Source organism: Etheostoma cragini, chromosome 17 (genome assembly GCF_013103735.1).
Source record: "Etheostoma cragini isolate CJK2018 chromosome 17, CSU_Ecrag_1.0, whole genome shotgun sequence".
Lineage (NCBI taxonomy): Eukaryota > Metazoa > Chordata > Actinopteri > Perciformes > Percidae > Etheostoma > Etheostoma cragini.
Window position 1 is genome coordinate 4,548,911 of NC_048423.1, and position 19,947 is coordinate 4,568,857.

Below are 19,947 nucleotides of genomic sequence, written 5' to 3' on the forward strand. Positions count from 1 at the left end.
AGTGATTGGGGGCTAGACACCAGTCAAAGCAGCACTCAGCAGCTTTCACACTCAACAGCTTTCCAAAAAAGGTTAATCAAGGCCTTACTGCTTCTGTTACACTCTGTTCTCCTACAGTTACAGTCAACATTCAGATTCAGTTCGTCACAAGCAGCCAGGACTGACAAACCAAAGGACAGAGCCAATGTTCCCGTGGCAACGTCTCTGTGATTAAGAAAAAGATGATACTGGCATGCTGTCATTCCCTACAGTTTTCTAAAGTTTCAGCATCAAACACTGATCCAAGGCTCACCTGAGCCAGTTCAGTTTGTTGTCCCTATTATCTCAGCACTTATTAAGGTAATCAGCTGTTTGATGTACAGAGCCACCTGTTACAACTGCATGTAAACACATTGTTTGGCGAGACACTAAGGCTAGTTTTAACACACACAGTACAGCGCAATTTAAAACTGCTTTACATACACAGAAAAAAAATCACATAAGAGAGACAATGTCAAATGCTTCATATAAAATCAATGATTAGAATCAATTTAAAAAAGACTTTAAAATGAACTGTATCCATTCATTCAAATTTAGAAATAAAAATGAAAATACATGAAATAAACGATAAGCCTGCCTTAAAGGTTTCAGAGTTTAGGCACAGCAGAGATCCTTTGGTAATACTGATTCCAGGAGGTTTTGAGAAATAAATTAGTGATTATTAGTTTTCTCTCGTAGTGCATGTGCTTATCTCTTTCCCTTCTAGTTAGAAAGTTCTTGTGAGAGCAAACTTGCTTTAGAGAGCAGTGAGATTTCCCAGTAGAGAAATCGAAAGAGTCAGCACCTTTTACTTAACAAACATATTAACATTGTGGCCGCATTGCATTCTGGTCCACTTGGTTTCTTATACTCTTCCTGATATACGTTCAATCATAAACAAATTACTGTCAAGCTGCAAGAAATATTTCAGCTTCACAGTAATTTGTTTATAATTGGCCATATACGTTCAGGAGAATGAGCAACCAAGTGATGTTACAAAACTCAAACCAACCGATCAAGATCAACATCTTTATCATATTAAGTTGGTGTAGTGATGTGAAGATGTGAAGTGTTCCTACACACAGATGGCCTTGCCACACAGGACGACGGGATCCAAAGAGATGCCAGGTGTTATGCAGTGCTGGGACATGCGTTACACATATGCACACACAAAACACGGACATATTGTGCACATCTCATTGATACATGCCTTCAATCATAAACAAATATCTTACACAAACAGACGCAGGCATTAGATTGCCCATAATTTCCCCTCCAATCAGACATCAAACAACAGTCTGAGGGCCAAGCTTTTGATCTGGTTTCCATGGGTGTCATTTGTGCACGCGTTTCTCCCATCTCCCTCCACTGGCAAACAGCCATTTGTCCCCATCGCTGATTATTCCTCTTATCTGGAGGCCATCAGCTTGGCTGATTAGGACATTCCGAGAATTCCATCTTTCCCCCTCACTTAGAATGTCGGCATTTCTGCTGCTTGTTAAAGTGTTGGCTCTAACTGCACACTTGCAATTATTTTGTTTTCATTTCTATTTTATAGGATTGTTGTTATTTTATTCCATCATATTTCAACGGCCCTACGTAGTGCTTCTAAGATCAATAACATGGCAGTTTATGTGTGTTATAAAGATTAAGAATATTTAGGGTTTCAGTGCTTTTATTTGACATTTTCAAGCCTTTACCATTCAAATGATTGCCCACCTGATGATTTAATCCGTGTGACCAGGAATTATTGTGTCTTTTCATATAACTTTCTGTCTACATCTGCACATGCTTTCTACAATGGCCTGCGTTGTTACAGTGAATGTCCAGCTAAGTGGTGAGAAACAGTATTATTTCACTTCTTAGTAATGCAATGAACAGCAATGATCTTGTCTAGAGCAGAGTCATGCAGTCAGCACGGCCTACCAGCCTGTATTTCACCAGCTAACCAATAGCTACATAGATACATGGAGCCCAAAGAGAGTCCACAGTGCACACTCAGGAAACCAAGTGCTATAGTTTTCCTCCAGTTACACATCATTCCTCTTTTGTCTGCCACTCATGCCACTAATAGTCTTCAAAGCAATGTTTCCTACACGTCTATTCCTCATCAGTTCTTCCACTTCATTTCCTTAGTGTGGAATGATTTCTTCCAGTCAGACACAGAACAGCTAGTAAACTAGAATCCAAAGAAATGCTCTTTTTTAATATTCTTAAAGGTTAGGTGACCTCATTCTTCGATCCAGTCTGAGTGGCTCTGACTGTTTTTGCATCCGACATCCATCCTAGTTTACATACTGTATGAGACTGATTTTCTCATCACATATTTGTGACTTACTGCATACACACACAATGAAATGTTGAAATGCCACCTCTACCTCTACAGCCTACACCCTACATCCAAAAGCACAGTGAAAAGGACCCGGATTTGCAACCAAAATGTAGTCCACCAATCTGGGTTTATTAAAACAATAATTTAGAAATTGGTCATAAAGTAACAGAGTAGAAAAAAATTTGTATTGTGTGATTTCCTATTAGTTTTGGGTTATATTTCAATCATGAGAGACTTTGTTGCAGATATGCAAAGATATATTGTACATGTGCATAATAACAAATGTACAGAGTCTTTTGGGACTAGACTCCATTGTTAACAATATGTTTAAGGCGTAGAGAAGTCCGACACATTCCCCCCCGATGGAGCCTAGACACTGGTCACTGGTCACTGGACACAACTGCCGGAAGGGAGCTGCTATTGCAGTTGTTGTACGATGCCCGGAGGTGGAAGGGGAGGAGGAGGGTTGCACGTTTGCCTGAAAAGAAAGCCGACAGCAAGGAGAGAAGACATTTAAAGCAGGATGTCATGCTGTGATCTGATCATGAATTCCGTGGCCAATTCTGGTTGGTTTACTGAAATGTGAACTCCTCTTAACAGCTGAATAGTTTTAGGGAGATATGGTGGGGATTGAAGTTTATTTAGAAGTCTTCCTGAAGGAATTTGTGCTGAGCTTCATTTGTCAGTTTTCATCAAATGCATTCATGTGTCATGAAGTGTAGGCATATACATGTCTATATCTGACATGTTTCATAAAACTGCTGTGTATGAATCCATGACAGAAACAATGGAAGATGCAGGGCCTTCTCCAATGTATTGTGCTGATTTCATTTTGTATGTCTTATGAAATGAAAGAGAAATTTGATTTATAAAACTTAAAATGTGTGCTATTTTAATACATGAAGATATTAAAAATCAATAGTTTACACGGAGTCATGGAAATCTTAGGCTATGACGTAAAACTGTGTTTGCTCTCTCCCCATGGGGGCCACAAGTAATTGTAAAGTGTATTGTTTCTATGAGTCTCTCAAACAAATACAGCAAAAAGGGAAGAGAAGTGAAAACAATAACAGGAGGTGTAGCTAATTTCTTTGTAGCCCTCCGGCTGTTTGCGTCCCATTTCTACCAGACTGGAAATGAGGGAAATCTCCTTCTTCCTCTTTGTCTCTTTCTTTTTGTTCTGTCTGACTTTCATTCCGTATTACTAGCTATAAGATATATATTATCTTCTTCCATTTTCACCGTCTTGCTCGTAATTAAGTCTCATCTTCTCTTTGGGGCATCATACCTTTTCCTCCTCATAACTCATCACTCACAGTCATCCTTTATTTGTGCACAATCTTTAACGATCAATCTCAATTTGAATGAAAAATGTTCACTCCTAAAAATTGGAGTTGATAGTTTATCTTCACTTTTATCAGTTGTGCTTGATTTGATTGTATCTAAAACATTATGAAATAAAGAGAGAGAGAGGTTAAGATCATTAAAGATTTTATTACAAGAACATTTTTGGCATGAGGAATTGTTGAATACTTTCAAACCAAGTGAAAAAAACACAACAACAGTGAGTCAGCTTCCCTTCTGGAGCACATGGTGTGTTTTATACTGCCAGCAGCAGTGGCAACAGCAGGTAATTGGAATTAATCATTCCCAAACTTAATTAGCAAAGAATTTGAGCCAAAATACGCCATTGTACCAGTTACACTAATCAATTGCAAAAACAGTATGATAAAGTACAGTAACATTTAAACGCCATACAGTTTACCTTCTGATCCATCTAATCCATGTAGTTTTCTTCTTATAGATCAAGCTTCTAAGAGACCTTTTTATACTTTATAAGTATTAGTATTTATACTCTATAAGATTAAAAATCAACGAAACAGATACCATTTTTAACCCTTAAAAATGAAACATCTTTTCTGTATCATGTGCTAACTAAACAGTCATAGAGCAGGAGGCAAGCGGGAGCAGAGCAGATGGGGCCGTGTGGGACGATACATGCGTTGATACTGTAGCTGCTTGGACTGAGTGTACGATGACAGCAAATATGCATATCCATGCACACACTCAACACACTATTAGCAGCACATAAAATATAGTAGAGACTCACACATTTACATTGCTGTAAGCTGCGCTGAGTCAGCCTCTCCCCTTCACTGTGTTAAGGGAACCAGCAAGCCATGTGTTGGCCTAATGAGCTGACTCTACTCCTCCAAATTAATTCAACACCACAACCTCCCCTCTAATTGCCCCATCCACAGTTCACCAGTATGTGTGAGCCTCTCATGTTCACAACGTTTTTGACATGTTTTTTTTCAATTTATTTACCTGTTTGTTCTGTATTCTCTTCATGTTAGGAAAGTAGGTTACCCAGTTGTCTCTACTACACACATCTCACAATCAGTTAGCTTCCTACAACCTACCAGCTCCTTACTGTCCACTGAATAAAATCTGTACTATTATTATAGAAAGGGGCACAATGTTTTAAACCTGAAATGAATCTTCTGTGCATTAAAAAGTAACAGAGTGAAATTTAAAAGAAAGAAAAGCCTCAGTTTAACCTAACCAACTTAAGAGAAGTACTGAATGCATTTGTAGTTTTTAGTAAACGTTTGGGCCACTTAAGTTGGTGTCCACGGGGTGTTTTGGTGACCAAGGGGTTTACCACAAACTGCAACCTCCCCGGATTGAATCTGGCTAGTGGCCCCATCTCATTCCCCTCATGTTCTTTTTGTGACATCAATTGAACCCAAATATACCCCAACGAAATGTACATTTGGCCATACAGACATACATACAGACATATGGCCTTCTCATGGCTTGGCCGTTTAACCACAACAAAAGTGCTCCTCTACTTTAAATGCACTTGTTTAAAAGAGTGGTACGACTAATGCAACCGAACTAGAAATATATTCGTTTTTATTCCACACATTGTTCTTCTTTGTCAGAATCTGGCACCTACATTACTCACATTTCAACTCATGCTATTGTAGCGTAAAGCTGCTAGCCTAAAGCAGAGATTAGGAGTGGCCCGCAGAGGTCTGGTAACCTCTTTTCTTTGTAATGTAAAACCCCCGCAATTTTTTTGTGGTCTACAGACCCAGCTGACACTGTCTCAAGCCTTTATAAAGCTTATTTGGACATATGAAGTAGTACTCCCCAAGACTTTGATAACTAAAATCGATGGAGTTCCTCTTTAATTCCAGATTTTAATTTAAATCTGGATATTTTTAAAAAAGCACAGGCAATTGCAAGAGTAATATATTGCACAAGAATGATGTAACAATCTGCAATAGTACCAACATTTAAAAAACCATTGAAGCCGCAAGAGGATCCAAGAAATAGGTGCAACGTATCAAATCCATTGAATCACCATGAGAATCAGACACATGCTGGATTCAGGTCTGGAAATTACAATAACAATCCTTCCTTTTAAAAAGAAAGAAAAAGAAGAGTCAGAAAGCATGGTTTCCAAATTAGATTAAAAAAATGTCTGGCTTGCCAAAATACAGACCAAAAGCAAGAACATTTTCTGACAAACCATATTTTTGTCTTGGCTTAACGGAGCTCAATTAAGCTGCACAGACATTGAACCCGCTCAGTCATAGCTTGCTTTGGATTGTGTCTAGCGAGGTCTGAGTAAGAAGTCTGCATGCACATGCTGCTAGCTCCCAGTTAAGTGGCATTAATCAAGGCTGCCCACTAAGCCCAGTGGATTTCCTTAGACACAAAAGGTGTAATGCCCTCCGTCATCATACACTTGATAATGTTGGCTAAGCTAAGTGGAAATATGGCATTGTTTATACCACTGCAAGAAGAAAGAGGAAAGCTTATTTGCTTGATTTACACAGCCAGCACATTTTACTGTAAAATAAATGACTTCAGGTCACAAGGGAACAAAGTTGTGCTTGTTATTCCCTTGACTCAGAGGTTTGATTTGGTTGAGGCTGTGTTTTTGTGTACTCTGATTTCTCAGATATCAGATGATAAAAAGTGTTTGAGTGAAGTTAAGGAAAGAGAGAAACAGAAGCTAAAACCCCCTCCCCTCCCTCCTCTGTCACTCCAGTTTACTCACTATCATCTTTCAATTTTGATGCCTGATGTTTTGTTTTTGGCTTGGTTTGTCTTGATACATATAGAATAACAAAAACATACATTATGAATTTAAAACACAGTTGTGTTATCTCTCTCCAGCTGTTTATATTTGACTCATGCTATATCACACCCATTCCCCATTTTTCTCTGACATCTGCTGAGCAGCACACTGAACAGGAGTCTTGGAGTGTATTAGTGCTAAGATGGGTGCTGATAAGTATCTATATATATATATATTGTGTGTGTGTGTGTGTGTTTTATGAACCCTGTTAGCTGTTGTCTTTCTTCAACAGTATGTCGGCCTGCGTCTAGTTAGTGAGAACACACACACACACACACACACTAAAATCTTTCCGACTCGTCACATTCCCGTCACCCATCTTCGGTGCATCCCCATCATGGAAAATTGGCTCCTGCCCTGCGCTTTCTTTTTCTTTGTACTTCTTTCCAGTCGTCTCTCTCTCTCTCTCTCTCTTTCTCTCACTCTCTCTCTCTCTCTCTCTCTTACGATCACAGCTGCTTCTTAAACTGGCATACGACATGTAATCAGGGTTTGGGTCCCTCTCTGCTACTCTGATGTAAATGTAGTTATTGAAATGGGTTTACAAGTTTGTTGTGCCACAGAAGAAAATGAAATGCAAACTGATACATCAACCAAAGTTCAAATTCTATACAGAAAGCAAAAAACTTGAGCATTTGTATTGCACCCCTTTCTCCTCTAACCCTCCCTCCCCCCCTTCATTCTTTCCATAAACCATTAAATTCCTTAACCCTGTGAGGATTTTATATTGATAGTAGCTTATTTTCAGTATGCAGTATTTAAATTTTTTGCATGGTGCATGATCGCTACCGAATGTTCCATGTAATTTTAAATAAAAAAATAATAAAATTTGAGATACAATATGTTGCCAGCCCATTACTGCCTGAAGGGTACAGCCCAGTGTCATGTCAGTTCGTGAAATGGTCAGGTTATTTAATCTATTGATTTGTGTACAGGTCACGTCAATGTTGTTATTTTCGTTTGTTGATTACGAATGTTTAAGTAATGTATTTCGGTCCATCCCGTTGTCAACGGGGGCTGGCGTTTCTTTTCCCTGTTGTTGCATCCCCCAGATCAGCTCAGTGTCGCGGCAGTTCGTGAAATGGTCATGTTCGAAAATCGTGACATGTACATAAATCAAAATAACGTGACCATTTCACAGACTGGTGTGAGACTGGTCTGAAGGGTAACACTAAAAACCCGTATTGTTTGTCTCGTTGTCTGGACAGGCTACATCTTTGGTCTGTATGAATCATCCACTGTATAGGTTTATGTTACTTTGTACAAATATCTATTGATGCATAAAAATGTCGTCCTTAAGTTGCCGTTATGATTGATTTGGTTGTTGTTGTTTTTTTTTGGAGTCCACAGTAAGCTTAAAAAAGAGAAAAAACACATTGGTCAAAATGATATTTAGGATAAGGACTCTTACTCCTCTGTTGGTGTTATCATTTCTTCAATCTGTAGAGCCACAGTTGTATGTGTTAGTCTGAAATTGACCAATTCAGGAATAAGAACTCAAACAATTCACTTGCTTCGAGGTAAAAGTTATATACTGTGTTTTTAAGCTCAGAGCCAGAACCCTTTAACCCTGGTTTAAGCCCTGCATTAGTACAGATGCGCCTCTCTGAAGCTTCCTTAATCAAGACATTGAATTCCTTCAAACTTGGCTGACTTAGCTCCTTGAACTATTATATAAGACTGTTATTATAACAACTGCTTTTGATGGAGAAAATTATTTCAAAAGTGTGCAGAGAAAACTAGCCTGTGCAGAGCAGCGTCCTTGGCCCCAGCTCTGTTTGGTCAAGTAGTTGCTTAGAAATAAAACCCTATGTTTTATCGCTGCCATCATCAGGTAAGATACTGCACTCGACTGGATAAACACAAGGATTAACTAATAGACTGTTGGCAGAGAGTCGGCCTGGCTCCATCCCTCGTTCTCACCCCCCCTCCCACCTCTTTATCTCATCTTGCCTTTTTCCTCTCTCCTTGTCTTCTCTCTATCCACCAGTGTGTGCTTTTATTCAAAACTTCCGCTTGCATCATATAAGTTTGAAAATCAAAATGTGACAGAATGAGTGGCACACGCAAACATGTACTGTAAGAATACTGTAGGCATTCTTTGTAATAAAAACATGATCAAAGCAACGACATAGTATCCAAAAAGAGACTGAAAGGAAAGTAAAGACGGACTGTGCTTAGTCGTTTCTCTCAGCTTGTCATGTCTTTTTTATTCTCTCTTTTTTTTCTGTCACTTTATATTCATGATGTATCGATCTACCAGGCCTTTCCTAGAAGGAGAAATGTTATTTATAGTTAAGCTCAATCTTTATCTTCCCATTGCAGTCCCCTGTTGCCTTTTATCCAGGAGAACCTGCTGTTCTCTGTCCTAGCATTCAGTCATTTTGATTCACAGGATTCAGCATTTTTCTGTGGACATCTCTGCCACTCTTCTCTTTGCATGACCCTCCTATCGCCCTCCTTTTGTACCTTCCATTGTTTCTTTTGTTCTGTTACCTTTACACATTATGATGCATTTACTCGTGCTCTTATCCAAAGCGACTGGCCTCGCTGACTCTTTCAGTTTCTGTTTTTCTCTTTCAATCTTTCACTCTCTGTTTCCGTTCCCTCCCTTCGTCTTGATTGAAAGGGTATGCATGGTTGGCACAGAAAGAAAGAAGGAAATAGATAATGATACCAGACCATATTGAGTGGAAAATCCTGACCTTGCACGTACCCAATCCTTCACACATACACATGCTTGACACACGGATGCTTATTTCATATAAACATATAGATGAAAACGTGCACCCTTTTATAGAGTTCATGCATGCTACATGCTTTCACACTACACACAGCCTTTCAACCGTTCAAGATGTAGATTTACAGTCACATATTGTGTTAAACGTGTGTTTGATTTAAAATCTTCCACTTAGATTTGTCTTCTGAGAGGGGATTTGTTATCCACATTAAAAAGTAAAGTCAAATATTCCTCATCCTGAAGTTGTTTGGATGGTGTGTACTGGTCTGAATGTATTAATTTACTTACATTTATTACAAGCTTACATATGTATATAAACACAAAAATATGTTAGCTTTAGAGTAGTACTAGTGCTGGAGAATGGTATCAACCTTCCCATCTAATCCTCAGCAAGAAAGTAACAAGTGTATTTTCCAACTAAGAACTAACAAAGGCATATTGTCCACTCTAATCGCAAACTAGCAACCCAAAATGTAACATTCAGACGACATTTGTGGACACAAACAATTGTAGGATCATGCACCGTCAAAATGAAAGGATAATGTGATGAGGACACATTCTCACATATTAGTTGATAAAGTCGGTGAATAAAACAAATGAAGTAGGTAGATTGGTGCGGTGAAGTGCAAGATGAACATTAACAATAACATTAAGGAACACCATTTACAATTCTGTGAATTAGAAATGCTAATTTTTTCAAGGACCTGATTACACACACTTACACTCACGCACACCCACACAGACACACACACACACACACACACACACACACCTCTCCCCAGGCTTCTTTGTGTCAGCTTGTAGTGAAGCAGCCCAGGTTTTTGGCTGTATATGGTTTTGTCTGTGGGTCCTCAGGTCATTTATCAGCATAAAGTCAAAGGTTTGTCGCTGCCATATGCACCAAAGCTGGCACTCTCACACCTGCAAATTGTCTGGAGTCCACTGTCAAGCACCAACTTTACCAGATGTTGGTTTGACATCTTGAAGGCAGAGCAGCGCAGCACTCAGCTGAGACATTTAATAAAAGGAATGAACTGTCATTTAGTGGGGAGCGTCCAAAGCACATCACAGTAGAATAATATGACAGCTGTTTACAGGTACTTAATGTCATAAAACAGCTGCCATATCATATTTTATTAATGTCTGCTAAGCATTAATATCAACGTACACCCTTCCCCTGAGTAACTATATGCACTTAAGAAGTCTATTTTATATATTTAGCTGCACAAATTTCTTTGTAGAATTTACTTGAATAGACTAGAAATGCTTAAGCATTCAATTCAAAACTATAGTTAAAGTTAATGGAATCGTTAGCTATTTTGTAAAATAAGCTTATTAGCCTTCTTGTCGAGAGTTAGCAGAGACAAATATTACCTCCCTCATGTCTTTGAAAGGGATCTAGAGTCAGGAGGTGAGTAACTTCCAAGAAATAGTTACAGCACATAAATCATTCCACAATTGACAAATTGCATCCTATGGACCTTTTCCCAACAGCCTGAGGAGTTCTGTCACAGATATGTCACATATTTAATGGACAACCTTGCCTCAAATCCTTACGCGTGTCCCCGCACAGTTGTCTTCTCAAACATGGCATGACACCGGCATCAACAATTTATTCTGCAAGGGGCGGACCAAGTGACTAATTCACCTCAGGACTGATCAATGTAACAGGTTTATGGATTGCATGGGGCATCGGGCTCCCATCATTCAATAGCAGCTTCTCATTTTTCTGTGTACACACACTAAATAATCAATTGAAATGGCAGAGCTGACACACCGATAGAAAACACACAGGGTGTCTGAGTGCCTATAGTGATGTTGGTTGTATGCTGAATGCAGAATGATTTAATATTTAAAAGTATGACAATCTTATTAGCTTAAACAAAAAAGTGGGCCTGACTGTACACGTTGATGTATTTCTCAATGCCACACTTTCCCATCTGCGTGTTTACATTTAACATAATAGTTGTTAATAGTCTCCTTTGGCATATGATCATTGTGTCTGGCCTCCTCAAAAGGGAAAATGCTGCTGTAATTAGATGTAATTATGAATGTGACAAAGGAATATCTGCAGAATGTTTTGATAATACCATCAAAGAAAATGAATTGTTTTCAGGTCTTGAGCAAATAACCCTTTTGCAAATGTGATTTTTTGATAATAATAATTTAATTTAACATTGCACATAAAATTACATGGCCATAATAATATTATTTGTATGCTGACATTTAACTGAGCTTTTTATTATTACTATGTTGAAGTTGGTTATTTGTAATGTGAAAATCAAAGTCAAGAACATTCACTTTGCTGTTGAATGTACTTTCTAAACCTTTTATTTTTGTACTTTATTTGATTGTCAATACAGTTTTTGAACCCAAATATATCATACCTTACTATACAATTGTCTGTATGTTATTTTCCCCGTAGGAATATTTGTCTTGGACTCAAATGTTAAAATCATACAGCTGCCCTCCTAGTAGTTATATAAAAAACATATAAACGAAACAGCACATACTGTAGCAAAATCACAACCACAATTTACACATATTTCACATTACACGCAGTATATAACACAACCAGTGAAAAGAACACCATAAAGATATTGGTCAACCCCTGCAGCCTAAAGCAACATTATTTGAAATTGTTTTAATTGAGGTAGGCACAAACTAGTTTTTCGGCTGAGTTTACATTTGGGTAATCTATATCGTCTGCCAGAAGGTAAAGAGCACAAAGAAGGAGCAAAAAAACATGCATTATTTAGAGCATTCACATGTAGTTTATCCATTCACTCAGTGTAACAATTTGTCTGCCCCCCGATGCAGGATGAGGCCTGACCGTGCACACAAACACATGCTGACTTAAAGCATCTTTTCCCTTAACACATCTGTACATTTGGAAGGTTTCTGATTAGCTGAAAGGTCAGGCTTATCATCTGACACATAAAAGCCTAAATGCACTGCTTAGCCAACTTGATAACACCTGTTGATATGCTGATGAGTCAAGGTCAGTATTTCCATTGCACAGTAGTACTTTGTACTGTTTACATCTGTTTCTTTATCTATACCTGCTTTTGTAATGCAACTGACACCTGCAAACCCTTGAGTATAGCCATTGAAGAGGGCCATGCTGCTTTGTCAATGCACAAACTAATCAAAAGTTGAGCTTGACAGTTCATCTTTGACCCGTAAACAGCACTGGATAAACTATCTAAACTTAAAGTCCACTTACTTGATTTTGGACTGTGAGTTGAAAAGTGAATGTAAATGTAAAATGTCAGCATTCAAAATCTTCAAAAAACTATTCAAATTCAAAAACTATTAGCATCAAAACATACTTGAAGTACCAAATGTATTCAATATACAGAATGGCCCATTTAAAGTACAATACTTGAGTAAATGTATTTACATTCCACCACTGCCAACACACAGACTTTACTACCACAACTGGATGCTGTTTGTTAATCTGCTCTCCACGCTGTCTGTCTATGACAGTAAAGAGTTATTAAAAAGGGAGACAGTATGAGATGCAGATGTGGGCTGGAACCATCAGTCCTCCTCTGCTGTAACTCAGCCGCAGGTACACACACTATTCATACACGCATGCACGTACGCCTCCCTTTTTAAATTCCTTGTGGATCCTGTGAACAATAAATTGTGGCATTAGTCATAAAGTGCCAGGAGTGAAAAAGAGAAAGTGATGTTAAGGGAATATAGAGAGAGAAAGATGCGGAGATGGTAGATGGAGAAAGGAGGCAAGGAGGAAGGTAGAGGGAGAGGATAGAGACAAAGAGCAATAAAAAATAAGACAGAGAGGGATTAGAGGAGAACAAGGCTAAAAACAAATACTCAGAGATCTACAGAGATGGGAAGACAGTAAACATCAGAAAGACAGATGGCATCTTTAAATATGGCCTCTTTCCCTCCGGGAGAAAAGCAGGCTGGGGGCTGCTGGCCAGTGCATATGTTGCCTGGAAGCTTCCTTATGAATAGGGAGATGTGTTTACTCATTAACCAAGTTACCATATATGCTTAGATACCACTAGATGTAAATGTGAATGCGGCCACTGATCAAGTTGAGCCAACAATAATTCTAAAACAACTTGCAGATTCCTTTTTTAAAGGAATTGTTCTTCCCCCTTCAGTGTTTAGACTTAGATACTGTAGATGACAATAATAACAATAAAACCTTTAGTTCAGAGCAGTTCAAATGTCCAGGTATTTACGTTAGTCCAGGTATGTATGTGTATGTACTGTCCTCTTTACCCTATTTCCTCCTCCCCATTGTTAAGTGATACCAAAACTACAAATCAAACATAGTCAAACACGCACACACATACACATACACACACACACACACACGCTATAAAGTGACATGATTATTTCTCCTCTGCAGGGCTACATTAAGCAGGATATAAACTGTGCCAAACATTATTAGGACCAGGCTAAGCACTGTTTAGAGCTCCATCAAGCTTTATTATATTGCTGTTAACTATTACTATGGCGGTTCAGCTGATTAACAAACTGTATGAATGGAATGAATACAAAATTCTTTTCTTTTCTTTGTGTGTGCATGTGTGTGTGTGTGTGTGTGTGTGTGTGTGTGTGTGTGTGTGTGTTTGTGTGTGTGTGTGTGTGTGTGTGTGTGCATTTTATCTCCACAGGTTCATCCTGGTGTTTGGATGTCTGGTTCTCTCTGTGTTTTCCACGATCCCTATTCACCAGGAATTCTCCACACACTGCCTGCTCATCCTGGTAGGACACACACACACACACACACACACACACACACACACACACAATCCACACACACAGCCTGGGAGACATTAGTGAGCTCATATTATTAACATGCATGAATTTTGAAAGTGTCACATGACAAAATTATTATTATTGAAAATATGTGTGAGTGGGTGGCTGAGTGATCATTTTTGGAAAATGCTGATTGTGCATTCTCAGAACTGTCCTGATTGGTCCCTCAAGATCAAAATTACGCTGTTAAAATTGAATTAAAGTTACCAGTCTGTGCCTCAAATGTGATTAAGCAGAAAGGGGAGAGAATACTAGCGATTTCTAGTCGGCAACATATTTTGGGCTTCATTTAATAAACATAACCTAGTACACAATTGTATGTGTATTGTTTTGATTACAATGTGCGGAATTACTTTACGTTGCCTATTTATTTACCTATTTCTCACTGTTAATCATAGGCGTCTGAACAGCATCAACAGGGGTCGACATTGTTGTTTATGTGTGTGTGACGTCAAAAAACGATCTGGTACGAGTTAGCGAGTAGTAAGTTACGGGTTTGAATGCCGTTCCAGGGCACTTTTACAAGTAGAATGTTGTGAAAACACGAGTTACTGGTTGCCTGGATTTTAGGCTATGATGTTACATATTACACACAGGCTTGAAATACAGAAACACACACAGGACCTTATACATGCACTGGAGAGAGTGACAAGGAGTTGAACCAGCGGTCCTCTGGTTCCCAAGCCTAGTCCCTACGGACCAAGCTACTGCCACCCCCAAGTTTTATCATTGATGAATGATGCTAGTTGGTCTGAGAGTTGCAGTAGTTTCAGTGGTTAGAGCACAACTAGAACAAGCTCAGCAACAAAGTATAACTTCCTTGACCCTTTGCTAGGTCTTTATTGCTTGTGCTTCCGCAATTGTTCTGCAAAGATTTAAATTTGCAGATTTTTTGTGTGTGTGTGTGTGTGTGTGTGTGTGTGTGTGTCCTGCAGGAGTTTGTGATGATTGTAGTGTTTGGTTTGGAGTACATCATCAGGATATGGAGTGCTGGCTGCTGCTGCCGCTATCGAGGCTGGCAGGGACGCCTCCGATTCGCCAGGAAGCCGTTCTCTGTTATAGGTAAGTGTGTGTGTGGGTGTGTGTGTGTGTGTGTGTGTGTGTATGTTTGTGTTTGTCTTACACTTTCAGACAAAACTTGTGAAGCTATTTTCAAAAAATCTTTCAAGATATATATAGTAATACCGAGGTCTCTCTTGATGACTATCTGGGCAAAAACTAAATAAATAAAATGGGGAATGTCAAAATGAAAGTCATAGTGTTGAATCAATATATATACATTGTATTTATTCATTCTTATCTTTACACTTAATTATTCCCTGGTGATATCAGGTCCCTTCTAGTGTCCCATTCCCTGGTGACATCAAGTCCCTAGAAAACCCTTCAAGTTTAGATTGACAATTCAGAAATCCACACAAAGAAGCATGTATTTCTTTTTTGATTTTCACGATATTGTTCAGTACAATGAAAGCTGCTCAAAGGCTATGGTCATTTTTAGAGATCATCCTCAGGTAATGATGTTATTTGCTAATATGGATAAGTGCTGTTTGCCCAATGTCCTCCTCAGTGTGCAGTCGAAAATAGTGTGAAAACCCATCCATTCAGAGGACAGAGATTCTTGATCTTTAGGTTGCTCCACCATTGAGGAAGAGAGTCTTCTGGGAAATACAATAGATGAAAAAGTGGGAAATTTGATGTTTGTGGACAGAATGACCGAAGATGTATTAGTCTAATAGAGACAGAAAAGGGAGCAAATAGCCTGTAGGGAATCAATAGTTGTTTTAAAAGTGATGAATGGACCGCTGAATGGATCTAAAAAGTAGTTGAGTCAACAACAGTTCCTGTTGCTAATACTGTGGAACCCGTGACCTTTCATTTTCTCTTTTACTCCGCAGACATCATCGTACTTATAGCCTCTGTTGCCGTGGTTTCAGCCGGTAGCCAGGGTAACATTTTTGCCACCTCTGCGCTGCGTAGCCTTCGTTTCCTGCAGATCCTGCGCATGGTGCGCATGGACCGCAGGGGAGGGACCTGGAAGCTGCTGGGATCTGTAGTTTATGCACATAGTAAGGTAGGACAAGTTTAAACTGTTTCATCTCTTCTGAATTATGATTTAAATTGTTCAGATATTGATCTAATCTGTCATTACCCGTCAATCAAGCAGTGTGTATTGTTTTTAACTTTTTCCTTTGATTTGCTTTGGTTTGTCTAGATTACCTTCGTGGCTTTTTTTGTCTGTCCAGTCATTCGGTCCATTACTTCTCAGTGCTGACTACCCAGTTCTTCTGCTGTGTATTCCAGACTACTGTTGCACACATACTGTACATGTATTACTAATAATATCATTGAACTTTATTTAGGTACTGTAGCACTTTTCAAAAAAAGACTGTGTTTAAGACACAAAATGTAATGAATTAGGAGTAAGTTGAGTCACAATAAGGTAAAGTAACGGTAAGGAAAAGGTACAGCAACATCAGCTGGACTGTAAAAAATAAGTTATTACGGCACCAAAAAAGAGAAGGATAGAGCAGGAGACAGATAGAGCAAATAAAAAGTCATTAGAAATTAAGAATGGAGTTGTTTTTGCACATACAGTAAACATAGTATCAGTGTAAACACTTGAGCTTGTTTCAAATAAATGTATATGATAAATATAATAATTACATTTTAATATATATGACACATCACACAACACACAACACATCAACTACAAAATATCAGTAATAGTAGCAGAAAAATATGCTGAGCAAGTTTGGGCTTATAATAATATGCTTAAATAACAAAAAATATGTGCAGTATTCAGTGTATTCACTTTAGGGTAAAACAGTGGTTTGTTATTCAATAATACTGTCACTCAGCAATGTTATATTTTAACATAAGTATCATTTAACAATAACATGATTCACGTCTGTCAATTGGCATGTTTATTTTAAGTCCCAATATGCTCTTTTGTTGTGTATATGTGCTGGTATTATTTGCTATATGCATATGCCTGTTGCATGTGCTACCAGTATTTTCTATCATGGCTGTTTGTGTGGTTTCATGATTTTGTACTGAATATTTCACCCTAAACAGAATTTTAGGATCAACCAAACGAGGAAAAGCAGACCATTTTTCACATTTACATTACAGCAAATAATTGAGGTGTTTTTTTCCTTACTGTCAATAAAGTTAGTAAGCAAATAATTAGTATGTATTATATGACAACTGAGAGGAAAAATCGGTTATTAAAAAAATAAGACATTTTCCCTCTGAGATGTCCATTATTTTCACGGTCAATGTATCTAATACATTAGATTTATCTTTCAAACTGTGTGAAGTGCCAAATAAAGCTTTATATTTAATAAATATAATGATTTTTTGTGTGTCTTGTAGGAGCTGGTGACTGCCTGGTACATTGGATTTCTGGTCCTAATCTTCTCCTCCTTCTTGGTTTATCTGGTTGAGAAAGAACTCAACCAGGAGTTTGCCACCTACGCCGACGCTCTGTGGTGGGGCACGGTGAGCAAAAATACATACTGCACACAGATGCACTTAAGTATACTAAACTCCTTTAGGCCTACACACACATACACACTACATACACACATATGTTAAGGCCTTTTCAATGCCCTTTGAATAAAATCATACTGTGCTTGTGGTATCTGCTGTTAAGGTGTTTTCAAAATCAAACTTTGTGACTAAGGTTTATTCATTTATGGGATTTTATGTCAACATCAATTGTATGCATATAGTTCTAAACCTTATTTTCAACTTCAATCAACTTTTGGTTGTTATTTGGTGAAAGATGTATCAGCGTTCAATCTCATTTCCTAGCATTACGTGTGTTGTACTGTATCCCACAAGGTTTTGATTTTAAAGGGTTCTAACCACTATAAGTTGTTAAATTGACTGTCACTTAGTGTTGGAATCATCAAATATGTTTTTCATCCAACACAGTACAATCACTCCCTTTAATCCCAGGGAAAATCAAAAGACTCCAACACAATTGGAGTTATGGTATTTCTATCTGACAACTGTGATATATTTCCATTAACAGTTTCTGTTTGACCTTAATGATACATACAATACAATGCCTTTACAGTCACACTTGGCTGGCTGCACTGCACTGTTTCCTCCTAAATCTGAAACCCATTATGCCTTGAAAAACACACCAAAAAAATGGCCTAATCAATAACTTCAGTTTTCTGCTGCCAGGTGCGACTGACTCATTAGGCTTTTGGGACTGACACTCAGACACACTGTGTTCACACGTTCTCTGCTCCAGGAGTATCTTTCTTTCTGGTAGAGCCTAAAATCAGTTATATTAGGGTGAAAAGGTCAAATTTAGCCACATAAACTTTTAATAGAGAGTCAACACAAGAGAAAACAAAGAACCATCACCACTGAGCATCAACTATTTAAATATGCTAATCAACAATTTTCTATGAACTAGTCATTCACATTGGTGCATTTCTTTTTGCATGAGACACATTCAACACCTATTCATGATTTCTATAAGTCTCTAAATGCTTTTGTGACATTGGTTTGAATCATTAAATCCAGCAGCAGTGGTGTAGGCTGACTAGCTCATCACAAGCATAGCACTCACAAGGTCACCAAGCTCATTATCTAGTTTTTTGATTCACTAGTGTCAACTTGCAAAGTAACAAACAAACTTATCAGATGATGCATTGAAATGTCAGCTCTCTCCACTCTGTTATTACTTTCCCCCTGACCACTAAAGTCAAGCAAAAACATACATTTTCTAAATGTAGTATGGCCATGCAGGGCTAGACATTAACTTTTTGTGGGACTTTTACATTTCACTTGTCCATGCATAAAAGTCACTTGTCCGGGTAAAGATTTGTCATTTTATAATATAAATATAAAGTGTTGGAAATCAAATTTTACCGCTCACTATATAGTAAACTATTAAGGGTCTATCATACTCTATAGGAAATATTTGATGAGTGAGCAAAGGACAGATTACAGAAAAAAAAAACTGGTTCATTATCACACCTGACTGTTGACCTCTCACCCTTCAGATCACCCTTACAACCATTGGCTACGGTGACAAGACCCCGCAGACATGGACTGGACGGTTATTATCAGCTGGTTTTGCTCTGCTGGGGATCTCTTTCTTCGCTCTTCCAGCTGTGAGTCAATCACATTACAACACAGAATTATGAATGAATTAATGAATACATGTATTCCTTCACAGCTCCAGAAAGTAACTGCTAACAGGAGTAGGGACCTTGATTTATCTTTGGGGATGTTTTTTGCAAGTTTAAAACTCTGTATGTTTCTGCATGTAGGGCATCCTCGGGTCAGGTTTTGCCCTGAAAGTGCAGGAGCAGCATCGACAGAAGCACTTTGAAAAGAGGAGGAACCCAGCTGCGAGCCTCATTCAGGTAGAAACACACACATGCAGACAACATACAAATGTTCACAGTGTGTATGCAGTGCGTCTGTTTTGACCATCTCTTAGCCTTTAACTGTGTATCTCTTTGTCAGAATAACAGCATGAGTGTGTGTGTGTGTGTGTGTGTGTGTGTGTGTTCGTGCGTGCATGCGTCCGTGTGTGCTTGCATTTGTGCGTGCGTGCGTGAGTGCTTGCGTCCACTTGTGACACTTTGATGATGAGTGTGTTGTAAGTGTATGTATGGTTTCAGCATCTCTCCTCCTATTATAGTGAAGTTGTACGTGTGTACGTGTGAGTAAGTGAGTGAGTGAGCAAGTGAGTGAGTGAGTGAGTGGGTGTGTGTGTGGTGTGAGACTGACTTGTTAGGCTTGTGGTACTGACACTCAGACACACTGTGTTCACAAGTTCTCTGCTTTAGTATCTTTTTTTCTGGTAGATCTGGTAAACTTTGCATTTTTCTGTGTGTGTGTGTGGGGGGGGTGTATATATATGTG

The 19,947-nt window shown here is 38.6% G+C and overlaps 1 protein-coding gene across 1 annotated transcript in view; it reads left to right on the plus strand.

The window, feature by feature from the left end:
• Positions 1–19,947, plus strand: part of kcnq5a (potassium voltage-gated channel, KQT-like subfamily, member 5a) — a 91,214-nt gene that overhangs the window by 48,710 nt on the left and 22,557 nt on the right. Inside the window, exons 2-7 of the mRNA XM_034898470.1 lie at positions 13,905–13,995; positions 14,985–15,111; positions 15,945–16,120; positions 17,425–17,550; positions 19,077–19,187; positions 19,347–19,442. Coding sequence (XP_034754361.1) covers positions 13,905–13,995; positions 14,985–15,111; positions 15,945–16,120; positions 17,425–17,550; positions 19,077–19,187; positions 19,347–19,442 — 727 coding nt within the window. The remainder of the gene's footprint in view (positions 1–13,904; positions 13,996–14,984; positions 15,112–15,944; positions 16,121–17,424; positions 17,551–19,076; positions 19,188–19,346; positions 19,443–19,947) is intronic.